Below are 12,338 nucleotides of genomic sequence, written 5' to 3' on the forward strand. Positions count from 1 at the left end.
TGGAGAGGAGAAAGGTAGATATGTTATGTGTTCAGAAGACCAAGTGGAAAGGAAGTAAGGCCAGGAACATTAAAGGTGGGTTTAAACAGTTCTTTCATGGTGTGGCTGGAAAGAGAAATGGTGTAGGGGTGATACTGAGTGTTACTAAGTTTAGTAAGAGTGTAGTGGAGGTGAAGAGAGTTTCTAATAGGGTGATGAACATGTAGCTGAAAGTTAAAGAGGTGATGATAGCGTCATCAGTGCTTATGCTCCACAAGTGGGTTGTGAGGTGGAGGAGAAGAAAGAATTCTGGAGTGAGTTAGATTAAGTAGTGGAGAGTGTACCTAGGTAAGAAAGATTGGTGATTGGGGCAGACTTTAATGCGCATGTAGGTAAAGGGAACAGAGGTGATGAGGAGGTGATGGGTAGGTATGGCCTTAAGAAGAGGAATGTGGAAGGGCAGATGGCGGTAGATTTTGCTAGAAGAAAGGAATTGGCAGAGGTGAATACATATTTAAAAATGAAGAAGGAGCATAGGGTGACATATAAGAGCAGAGGAAGGTGCATGCAGGTGTTCTATGCAGGTGATGCAACCTGAAAGAGATTGAAGACTGTAAGGTTTTGGCAGGGGACAGTGTAGCTAGACAGCATTAGATGGTGGTGTTTAGGATGGCTATGGAGGTGAAGAAGATGAGGAGGAGAGTGAGGAAGGGACTTGGTGTGACAACTGGAAAGAGAAAGGAAGACAACAAAATGTGGTGGAATAAGTAAATACAGAAAAGCATAAGGATAAAGAGGTTGGTAAAACAGAACTGGGATCGACAGAGTGATGAGAAAAGTAGGCAGGAGTACTAGGAGATGCGGCAGCAGGTAAAGAGGGATGTGGCTAAAGCAAAGGAAAAGGCATATGAGGAGCTGTATGAGAAGTTGGACACAAAGGAAGAAGAAAAGGATTTGTACTGTTTGGCCAGGCAGAGGGACCGAGCTGGGAAGGATGTGCTGCAAGTTAGAGCAATAAAGGATGGAGATGGAAGTGTTTTGACTAGTGAGGAAAGTGTGTTGAGAAGGTGAAAGAAGTCTTTTAAGCAGCTGATGAATGAGGAAAATAAAAGAGAGAAGGGTGGAAGATGTGGAGATGGTGAAACAGGAAGTGGATAGGATTAGTAAGACGGAAGTGAGAGTAGCAATCAAGAGGATGAAATGTGGAAAGTCGTTTGGCCTAGGTGACATACCAGTAGAAGCATGGAGATGTTTAGGAGAGATGGCAGTGAAGTTTTTAACAGGATTGTTTAAAAATTTTCTGTAAGGTGAGAGAATGCCTGAGGAATGGAGAAGGTGTGTGCTGCTAACATTTTTTTAAGAATTAGGGAGATGTACAGACCTGCAGTAACTGCAGGGGAATAAAATTGATCAGTCACAACACGAAGTTATAGGAAAGAGTAATGGAAGCCAGGCTGAGAGAAGAGGTGACCATCTGTGAGAAACAGTATGGTTTCATGCCGAGGAAGAGCACTGCAGATGCAATGTTTGCCTTGAGAATGTTGATAGAGAAGTATAGACAAGGTCAGAAAAAGTTTCATTGTGTGTTTGTGGATTTAGAGAAAGCGTATGACAGGGTGCCGAGAGAGGAGTTGTGATATTGCATGAGGAAATCAGGTGTGGCAGAGAAGTATGTGAAGGTGGTGAAGGACATGTATTAGGACAGTGCGACAGCTGTGAAGTGTGCAGTAGGAATGACAGACTGGTCAAGGTGGAGGTTGGATTGCATCAAGGATCGGCTCTGAGCCCTTTCTTGTTTCAAGTGGTGATGGACAGGTTGACGGACGAGGTCAGGAGTCTCCACGGACTATGATGTTTGCGGATGATATTGTAATTAGTGGTGAGACTAGGGAGCAGGTTGAGAAGAGCCTAGAGAGTTGGAGGTACGTGCTGGAGAGAAGGGGAATGAAAGTCAGTAGGAGTAAGACAGAGTATGTGTGCAGAGAAGGAACATGGGGTATATCGGTAGGAGAATGCTGAGGATGGAGCCACCAGGAACATGGAATAGAGGAAGGCCAAGGAGGAGGTCTATGGATGTGGTGAGGAAAGACATGCAGGTAGTTGGTTTAAAAGAGGCAGATGTAGAGGACAGAGTAGTATGGAGACTAATGATCCGCTGTGGCGACCCCTAACGGGAGCAGCCAAAAGATGAAGAAGAACTACTACTACTACTACTACTACTAATAATAATAATAATAATAAAAACAAAAAAAGTTTTTTTTCAATGCACGCAAAGGCATACGTAATTAAAACGCCGTTAGTCACTGATCAAGAAGGCCCCAAGAATGAGGTGTCCTGCGCTTCGCCTGTTCATATTAATTCAGACATCAAAATGAAGTCGTACTTCTTGCGCACAAATATTATCAACTTAACTCGTAAAGACAACAAACTTGATTTCTTGTATATAAACACTTGAATCTATAGTTTCTAATAGATCATTTTACGTAGTCTCTGACTAAATATTTACGCGACACGGTACTGTCAGGACCCCAACGTCGACGCGAACGGACATGGAGAAATCATCGGCGGTCCAAAAAAACCCAAAACACCGGCGGTCCAAATCTCGGACTCGCTCTAGAGAAAGGAATAAGAGTCGGGTGGTCAGATCGCGATCTATGGAGGATCGACACGGAAGAACACGGCATGTAGAAAGTTCTCGTAGAAGAACGCGGTCAGGGAGCAGCGGGTCGAAAAGCAGCGGCGCTTCCAGAGAGCGGAGACACGGGGCAGCTGGCCGCTCGAGTGATTCAGACAGCGGTAGCCGGGGGAGGAGACACCGCTCGCGGGGAGAGTCTAGAGATAGAGACAGGTATGTAGGAACAATAAATATATTAATGAAAGTAATGTATTTAGGGTTTTTCCAGCTCTTATTGTAAGCGAGCACTGGGGTCCTGGTGCTTGCTAACATCTTCTGTGTTCTGATTGGCTGATCATTGTGTTCTGGAATCTTGGTATAATGATCAGTGGTGGATGAAGTACATAAAGCATGTTCTTGAGTAAAATATTACTCCAGAAAACTTGATTAAAGGTACAAAATTCTTTGCCTTTAAATGTACCTTAGTATCCAAGTACTATGATTTATTATGGCTATAATGTCCTATTATTATTTTTGTCACAAGACTTTTAATTAATCTAATAATAGAATGAGATGAATGAGTTAAACACTGATTGATAGCTAATAAATTATCATGAGCCCAAAACCTTCTTTTCAGTGACTTGAAAAAACTGTGCATATAAGGCCACTGGTGTTGTGGCAAGTTCGAGTCAGGAGTTACTTTCATTATTTATTCCTCTCGAAATGTTCTGCTTGCTGTTGAACTGATGCTGAACTGTATGTTCATGCTAAGTAGATACACAACCAACCAGCAATGGGGGTTCTAGCTTGAATGACACGCTGGGTGAACCCCGCTATGACCCAAAGTCTCCCCCAATGATTAGTTTCTGCTTTGAAAAGCTTGTCTTTGCTTCAGCTCCCGTCACTGGATGAGTAAGAACATATTCTCAGGGCAGTCCACCAATGTGGATACATTTCTGAGAGCTCACTATCATGTATAAATATCACCCTAAATGCATTTATTGCACAATTAAATACACGTCATTGTGCACAATTGATCAAACTCTCAGAATAAAATTTGTTAAGTAGTTTTGTCATGTATCTGTACTTTACTCAAGTATTTTTAAAGTACACATACGTGACAAAACTACTTAAGTACAGTAACAAATAACATTTACTTCTTTATGTCCACCACTGATAATGACAAGATGTATTTAGTGGAGAAAAGATGGAGGACGGGGTGGAACGACCTTTGTTCAAATTTTTGTTCTGTTGCTGTTTTAATAAAACACACACATGATTCGACTATCAGTCAACAATTTGACAAATCTTCAACCCGACTATGTAAATCCTGAGTGAGGGACACCCCTACGTCGGGCAATGTCTCGATGTCCTAATTATTAAAAATAGTGCAATCTCTTCTCTTTCTGTTTAGCGACGACCACAGGAAAAAGAAACACAAGAAGAAGAGCGAAAGGAAGGAGAAACGTGAACACAAGCCGAGCAGAAGTTCATCTCGTTCCAGCACATGCTCCAGTGCGGAGAGACGCCATGCCAGGGACGGAGACGGCAGTGACCGAGAGGGAAGGAGAAGACGGCGGAGCAGGAGCCTCAGCAGAGAGAGAAGGAGGGAGCGCGATGAGGAGAGGAGGAGAAGTAAAGGGAGGGAAAGGATAAGTGAGGACAGGGAGTGGAACAGGAGGAGGAACGAACGTGATGACAGCAGGGAGAGGCAGCAGAGGAGGAGGTCACCCTCAGCTTCCTCGGAATCATCCCGGTCTTCTGCTTCAGAGCAGGGTGACAAAAAAGAAGGGCAAGCTGCTCGGTCAGCCAGAGAGGAGCAAAAGAGGCAGAAGGAGATGCTGAAGGCTTTGGAGACACCAGAAGAGAAAAGAGCTCGTCGACTGTCTAAAAAAGAGGCCAAAGAGAGGAAGAAGCGTGAGAAAATGGGCTGGAGTGAGGAGTACATGGGATACACTAATGCAGACAACCCTTTTGGAGACAATAACCTTCTTGGCACCTTTAAATGGCAAAAGGTAGGAGGATCACATAACTGAGTATTTCTTTATCCATTTCTAGTAACAGTTCATGTTATGGAACGTCCATGAAACAAGTGATTTGCCTCTGACAAATAAAAAAATATATATTTTATTATAAACAGAAAATAACACATTTTGGTAAAGATAAGCGTAAATGATGTGCCATATTCTTCGTACATGTCTTTGTTACCATAGAAACGATAAAGTGAAACATGAACATTAATAGAAGGTATTGGCAAATAGAACTAAACTTTTCTTAAATCATAAAAAAGAACAAGGAAGTAAACACACTAAATGGCCAAAAGTTATTGGGGAAAAGAAAAAAAGAAATGTGGCTGTTTGACCCAAACATGTCCCAGCATGAATTGTAACACTGACTGCACCCCAGGCATTTACACCCAATATCAGTATCTGATTACATTACTAATGCCTTTCTGGCTGAATAAGCACAAATCTCCAAAAGTACCTTCTAAAATCTAGTGGAACAGCAAATGGGGACTAAATGTGCAATTGGATGTTCAAAAAGCACATACGAGACTTATTGTTAGATGTCCATAATCTTTTGGTTTAGATAGTGTATTGTGTTGTTGTGTAGATCAGTTATTTTCTTACCCAACATCAGTTATTTTACAGAATCAGCAATGGCATTTTCATTCACTAGTTTTTAAACCTGCTCATGGTGTGTGTGTGATTTTGTTGTGTAGGCTCTTGAGCTAAAGGGAATAGGGCACTTGGGTGAAAAGGATCTGAAGGAGAGAAACAAGCTCATCCAGGAGGAAAATCGCAGGGAGCTACAGAAGGTAAATGAAAAAAATGAATGTGTAAAGTCCGCGTTTGTTGTACGAAAGCATTGCATTTGTAGCATTCACGATGTGGGAATGGGGAAATGGTGTTCGTAGGTGAAGCAGTTGCGTCTGGAGCGAGAGAGGGAGAAGGCCATGCGGGAGCAGGAGTTGGAGATGCTGCAGAGAGAAAAGGAATCCGAGCATTTTAAAACCTGGGCAGAGCAAGAGGACAACTTTCATCTGCATCAGGCCAAGCTCAGGTACAAGAGGCACACGGTATATGATCTCGTTATAGCTGCCAGTCAACTGGATTACCGCATTTTCCGGACTATAAGCAGCTAATTTCTTCCCACGCTTTTAACCCCGTGGCTTAAACAATAAAGCGGCTAATTTATGAGTTTTTCCTGGGTTTTTCCCAGTTTCACAAACTTCAAGCCAAAAAACTGAGCCCCATAACATTAGACCAATTAAATTTCCGAACGGAAACGAAAAAAACGCACCTCACCTGTGTTCTGAGCTGCACGGCATCAGGAGAAAAACTTCCACCGATGGCGCACGACGATGACAAAAGATAAACTTCCCAGAGAAATACAGTAGTTGTGAAAGGCAGGAGGAAGACAGTAAACAATGACTTACTTGGTCGGCTACTGTTTAGATACAAGCTGTTGTAACGCGTTGAGTCTGGGTGAAAGGAGAGTTCACTAACTCCAGTTGCAAATGAAATCATATAAGCACAGACAGGTTTCCAAAATTCTTGCTTTTTTATTTTTCTTGGCAACAGCGTTACGGTTAAGTCAAAGAAAGTTTGAAATCAGCATCAGAAAATCTGATTCGTTAAAGCCTGTGTAAAGTTCATTAGTTTCAGTGTAGACTTATACGGCTTATAGACAGGTGCGGCTTATTTATATTCAAAATAAAAATATTTGTAAAATTCAGTGCTTATATTTGGGTGCGCTTAATAATATCACTCACTAATCCATGGTCTGTTTAAATAGTCTATAAATAAAGATAACGAGGCGATGAATTTGCCTTTTAAAAGATAATAAATGAGAAATATTAGAAAAATGGCATAAGGAAGGAACACCAACAGCTTCACAACACACACAGACATACTCTGTCTCTCTTATTATTTATTAGAATTCATTAAAATCCTATTGTAATTATCTGTGTATGATTTAGTGCATGCACAAAGTCTGATCATATTGCCCAAATATAAAGTAAAAAAACAGGAGATTTTTTAAAATAACTTCTTCTTTTGGCTGCTTCTTGCTATTAGAGGTCGCCACAGCGGATCATCGGCTTGTCAAGACGCTTGCCTTGGTCACATGTCTTACCAACATCCGCTACCTTCTTAAAGGGGCTGCTCTGGGTGCTAACACATAATACGATACCGCTAAATTAATACCCCCAAGCCAGCAAAATGAACAAAAAACAACACAGTGGATACACGTTTATTATTATATTTAGAAAATACCGTTTTTTATGGCGGTCGTATAATTTCAACTAGTTGTATTTATCAGCCACACCTTAAAGGCTGGTCCGTGAAAATATTATCTGACTTAAAACCGGTCCATGGCACAAGAAAGATTGGTGACCACTGATCTACATCTGCCTCTTTCAAATTACCCACCTGCATGTTTCCCTCTTTTCATCCTGCCTGGTGGCTCCATCCTCAGCATTCTCTTTCTTATATACCTATGTCCCTCTGCATAAGACCAAACCATTTTAATCTCGCCCCCCTAAACTTGACTCCAAAACGTCCTACCTGTGCAGTCGTTCCTGCCACTTTTCTCCACTCACTCCACCCGGCCACACTCTATTACTTTGCACTGTTGACCCCAGGTACTTAAGCTCATCCACCTTCACCACCTCTTCTCCCTGCAACTTAACCACTCCACTGCCCTCCCTCTCATTCATAGACATGTATTCTGTCTTCTCCTACTCACTTTCATTCCTCTTCTCTCCAGCACGTACCTCCACCTCTCCAGGCTCTTCTAAACCTGCTCCCTGCTCTCACCACAAATCACAATATCCATGAAGACTCCTGTCTGACCTCGTCCGTCACCCTGTCCATCACCACTGGAAACAGGAAGGGGCTTAGAGCAGATACTTGATGCAGTCCAAGCTCCACCTTGAACCAGTCTGTCAGTCCTGCACCACCCTCACATACTTCTCTGCCACACCTGACCTCCTCATACAATACCACAACTCCTCTCTCGGCACCCTGTCGTATGATTTCCCTAGATCCACAAATACACAATGCAACTCCTTCTCGATCAACATTCTCAAAGCAAATATTGCATCCGTAGTGTTCTTCCTTGGCATAAAACCATACTGTTGCTCACAGATGGTCACCTCTTCCTTCAGCCTGGCTTCCACTACTCTTTCCCATAACTTCATGGTGTGACTGATCAACTTAATTCCCCTGTAGTTACTGCAGGTCTGCACATCTCCCTTATTCTTAAAAACCAGTACCAGCACACTCCTTCTCCATTCCTCAGGCATTCTCTCACCTTCCAGAATCTTGTTAAACAATCCTGTTAAAAACAGATTTTAAATAGTAGTTAAAAAAATATATGGAATAACCTAAGGATTGGAAATTAACAGGGGCAAAATGTATTCTTATGAAATAAAAGTTAATTTACACAATATTTAAAAATCCTTGTATGTTATGATTGTACATACGTTTAATTTTCATGTTTCATTTTCATGTCTGTATCCACGGTCTGACCTGTGCGGTGACAGGAGTGTTTTATATATATATATATATTTCACTTCTTAATTAATATATATATATATATATATATATAAGGAACTTCTTTGGCTGATATGAGATCGTCACTACAATCACTGTAAACCTCCACAAAAAGTAAAATCCCACCCATCAGTGTATATTTAAGTTAGTTGTTTTGCATGTGCAGATCTAAAATCCGCATCCGAGATGGTCGAGCCAAGCCTATTGACCTGCTGGCCAAATACATCAGCGCTGAGGATGATGACCTCTCTGTAGAGATGCACGAACCATACACCTTCCTGAATGGACTTACCGTCACAGACATGGACGACCTGCTGGAGGACATCAAGGTATTTGCAATCACCATGAACAATGTTTTAAGACCTTTATCTCCTTAGAGTCAGCAGCCTTCTTTAATTGTTACTGTTTTTTTTTTCTTTTCTTTTTTTAATCCTAATTACTACATATGAAGTTTATCGCAAAAGGAATTAAAGCGAGATTATTGTTTTAAACAGCCATATTTTTTTTTGTGTGTAAATGGTAGGTGTATATGGAGTTAGAACAGGGGAAGAATGTGGATTTTTGGAGAGACATGACCACAATCACAGAGGACGAGATCAGCAAACTGCGCAAACTGGAAGCTTCAGGAAAAGGGCCAGGTAAACACCTTTATCACATTCGATACAATTTCCTAAACAGGAGCATTATTATACATAGAAAAGCAGGACCTTAAACATTTTAAAAGAAGCCAGTAATATAATCTTAAACAGGAAAGGAACGTTTTTTATTTGTAATTTTTTATATATATAGAATATGCAGTTGAATGTTGAAAGTTTTAAAATTACCAGTAATATTGCCAATTTGATTCTTTTTGACTCTAGTTGTCCTTTATCATAAGTAACTTCAATGCCAAACAAAACGTTTCCCAGACCAACGTGAAACAGTTGGGTGTTTTCATCGGTTATGGCTCCTAAATGTACTGTGATAGAGGTTCACACACTGTAAGATGGTCATCCTAATTTTTTGACACTGTCTACTGACTAGCCAATAAAAATTTATTTCAACTTAATGACATATTAATCAACATTACATAAGCTGGAACTCAAATACCATGGAGGTGAAAAGAGCTTAAACGAATACCGATATGTGGGATTCCAATATAGAGGAATATCCATGGATTTGTGGCAACAAAGGTCTTTGTTTGTAGTTCAAGAAGGATACCACATGGAGCAAATAGTGGAGGAAGTGTAGCTCCCAGGTGTGAACTGTACAAGTTCAGTTTGCTTACAGATTAGAAACCACTTTTTTTTTTTTAAGAGCCTAGAGTTCAATAGGTGTCATTATTGTAAAGTCTACATACATATCGTACCCAGTTTTATTAGTTCCATGTCTTAACTTATATAGTTGCTGAAGTTTGTAGAAGGTATTACAGGCCTGATTGCCTGCATGAAAAGCTTCATGTCCTGATCAATAAAAATATCAAATGGAATAGTTTTATAGGGCTGTTGTTTGTTCATAAAGCCTATTATAATGAACATTATAAGTTTTGATTACTGTTTGCACAATACAGTTAAACTGATCAAATGTAAACATCTTGCAAACACCAGTTCACAGTTGCAGTGTGATCTAGCTGTCTCTGTTTGTGAAAAGGTGATCGTCGTGAGGGTATCAACACGTCAGTGAGTACAGACGTGCAGTCTGTGTTTAAAGGGAAGACATACAGCCAGCTGCAGGCACTGCACATGAACATAGAAAATAAGATCCAGGCTGGAGGCTCGAACCTGGACATCGGCTACTGGGAGAGCTTGATGCAGCAGGTGCGGGTCTACATGGCACGAGCAAGGTACTAGCCCTCCACTAATATGTTATGTTTTTAGTTCTTATGAAACCTGTGACTGATTTTATATTGCGTGTGTCATTTCTGTGCAGACTGAGAGAGAGGCATCAGGACATCCTCAGGCAGAAACTCTACAAGCTGAAGCAGGAGCAGGGGGTGGAAAGTGAACCACTCTTCCCCATTATCAAAGAGGAACCCGAGTCTGAGAATCCAGTGTGAGTTACAGTCTCTTTCCTGTTCGGTTAGGACTGACAATAATAATTGCTTGGTCTGTTCCTATTGACGTTTTTTTAATGAATGCAATATGTTTTTATAAACTATATAAAGTGTGTGTTTATATATATTATATTGTAATTAAATCTTGTTTATTTAGTTATGTTAATGGGCTGATATATGTATTTACTTATTTATGTTCAACATGCACACATACAGTTTAGTTCATTTTTATGTTTACCTGGTTATTTTAACAGTTTTAACCATTTTATTTCAAAATCTTTCAATTTTTATACACACAATGCATTCATCTACCTATCTCTGAATTATAAATATTTATTTTAAATACTCTATTCATGACTTATTCATGCCTTTTTTTTTTGTAGTACAAACACAGAGGAGCCTTCCATATCTCCTTCCTCACAGGCTGCTGCTGCTGATTCACTGAAGCAACCAGGGGAAAGAAAAGCGCAGAAGAAAGACGATGGAGATGAGAGACCAGGGCCGAGCTCCAGAGCTTCTGCAGAGAAGGAGGGAGGTGAAAGAGAAGGGGGCGAGGAGGGCGAGAAAAGCGGAGAAGTGGAATCTGTGCTTACTGAGGAGGATCTGATCCAGCAGAGCCAGGCTGAGTACGACTCGGGCCGTTACAGTCCCGTGCTCCTGCAACCTTCCGAGCTCCCACTTGACACGCACGCTGTGGATGTAGAAGAAGACCTCCAACGCTTACAACTCGCCCGCAGGCAGCTGCAGGTCACAGGTGTGTATATTTCATTTGAATAATTATATTAAAATAACATCATTAAGCTGTAATGCTCTACAGCAGTGGTCCCCAAATTTTTTACGCCACAGTTTAATTTCGGACAATATTTTCACGGATCGGGTTTTTAAGGTGTGGCGGATAAATACAACATAATAAAATAATACGACCGGCTTAAAACTGGTATTTTCTAAATATAATAATAAACGTGAATCCACTGTGTTGTTTTATGTTCATTTTGATAGCTTGAGGTTTTCAATTTAGAAGTAATATATTATGTGTTAGCGGCCGGAGCCCCTTTAAGAGGGTAGCGGATGTAGGTAAGACATGTGACCGAGACATCATGACATGCAGTGAGTCATAGACAGATGTGGCAGAGAGAATCCAGAAATTTTCCAAAATAAAACATCGTTCAGAATCAGATAATAAATAAAACAGAAATAATCTAAGTTTTATATTCTTTCTGTTCGGCCCGATACCAATTGACCCATTGATTAGTGCCGGGTTGGGGACCGCTGCTCTACAGTATCTCTTCACTATTCCAGCATAAATGACATTCCTACACGACAGTACTTTTCCATAGCATTTTATGAACCATCATTTTTTTTCCTTTCTTTTAGGCGACGCCAGCGAGAGCGCAGAGGATGCGTTTGTGCGCCGTGCGAAAGAGGGCATGGGGGGTGACGAGGCCCAGTTTAGCGTGGAGATGCCCCTGACTGGGAAAATGTACATGTGGGCAGACAAGTATCGTCCGCGTAAACCTCGCTTCTTCAATCGCGTGCACACAGGCTTCGAGTGGAACAAGTACAACCAGACGCACTACGACTTTGACAACCCGCCACCCAAAATCGTCCAGGGTTACAAGTTTAACATCTTCTACCCAGACCTGATCGACAAGCGCTCCACACCTCAGTACTTCCTGGAGCCGAGCCCGGACAACAAGGATTTTGGCATCCTGCGTTTTCATGCCGGGCCGCCATATGAGGACATAGCATTCAAGATCGTCAACCGCGAATGGGAATACTCTCATCGCCACGGCTTCCGCTGCCAGTTCGCCAATGGCATCTTCCAGCTGTGGTTTCATTTTAAGCGTTATCGCTACAGGAGATAAGGGGCTGAGGCTTACATTTAAAGATGTGTACAAACAGTTATGTAATCGTTTTTATTTTTGCACTAATAAAAATCTGTTCGTTACATGTTCTTCTTGCCTTGATCTCGTACTATAATATATACAATAAATACTCAAATTTTTTTATACACTTACTCACATACACTGAGAATCACAGGTCTGTTCGCAGAATGCTTTTTAACTCACAGTTTATTCAAATCTGAAAAAACTAATTAATGATTTACAGAATATTATAATGAATAAAAAAAAAATTCATGCAATGAGAGGTGTAA

The 12,338-nt window shown here is 41.1% G+C and overlaps 1 protein-coding gene across 1 annotated transcript; it reads left to right on the top strand.

The window, feature by feature from the left end:
- The first annotated feature begins 2,345 nt into the window (after nucleotides 1–2,345).
- On the top strand, nucleotides 2,346–12,137 carry cactin. The gene is made up of 10 exons (XM_083525649.1): nucleotides 2,346–2,827; nucleotides 4,008–4,608; nucleotides 5,316–5,411; nucleotides 5,511–5,656; nucleotides 8,318–8,480; nucleotides 8,675–8,789; nucleotides 9,781–9,973; nucleotides 10,060–10,182; nucleotides 10,567–10,937; nucleotides 11,558–12,137. The coding sequence occupies exons 1-10, from the start codon at nucleotides 2,529–2,531 to the stop codon at nucleotides 12,046–12,048; spliced, it is 2,598 nt and encodes an 865-aa protein (XP_083381775.1). The 5' UTR covers nucleotides 2,346–2,528; the 3' UTR covers nucleotides 12,049–12,137.
- The last annotated feature ends 201 nt before the right edge of the window (nucleotides 12,138–12,338 follow it).

Source organism: Silurus aristotelis (assembly GCF_946808225.1).
Source record: "Silurus aristotelis genome assembly, chromosome: 22".
NCBI classification, from domain to species: domain Eukaryota; kingdom Metazoa; phylum Chordata; class Actinopteri; order Siluriformes; family Siluridae; genus Silurus; species Silurus aristotelis.

What these genes read in the sequence shown, in the direction of transcription:
- cactin (XM_083525649.1), top strand. Translation starts at nt 2,529, where the DNA reads ATGGAGAAATCATCGGCGGTCCAAAAAAACCCAAAACACCGGCGGTCC. An exon ending in ATCGCAGGGAGCTACAGAAG is followed by an intron (nt 5,412 to 5,510) that starts GTAAATGAAAAA and finishes TGGTGTTCGTAG; the next exon opens with GTGAAGCAGTTGCGTCTGGA. An exon ending in GTCTACATGGCACGAGCAAG is followed by an intron (nt 9,974 to 10,059) that starts GTACTAGCCCTC and finishes ATTTCTGTGCAG; the next exon opens with ACTGAGAGAGAGGCATCAGG.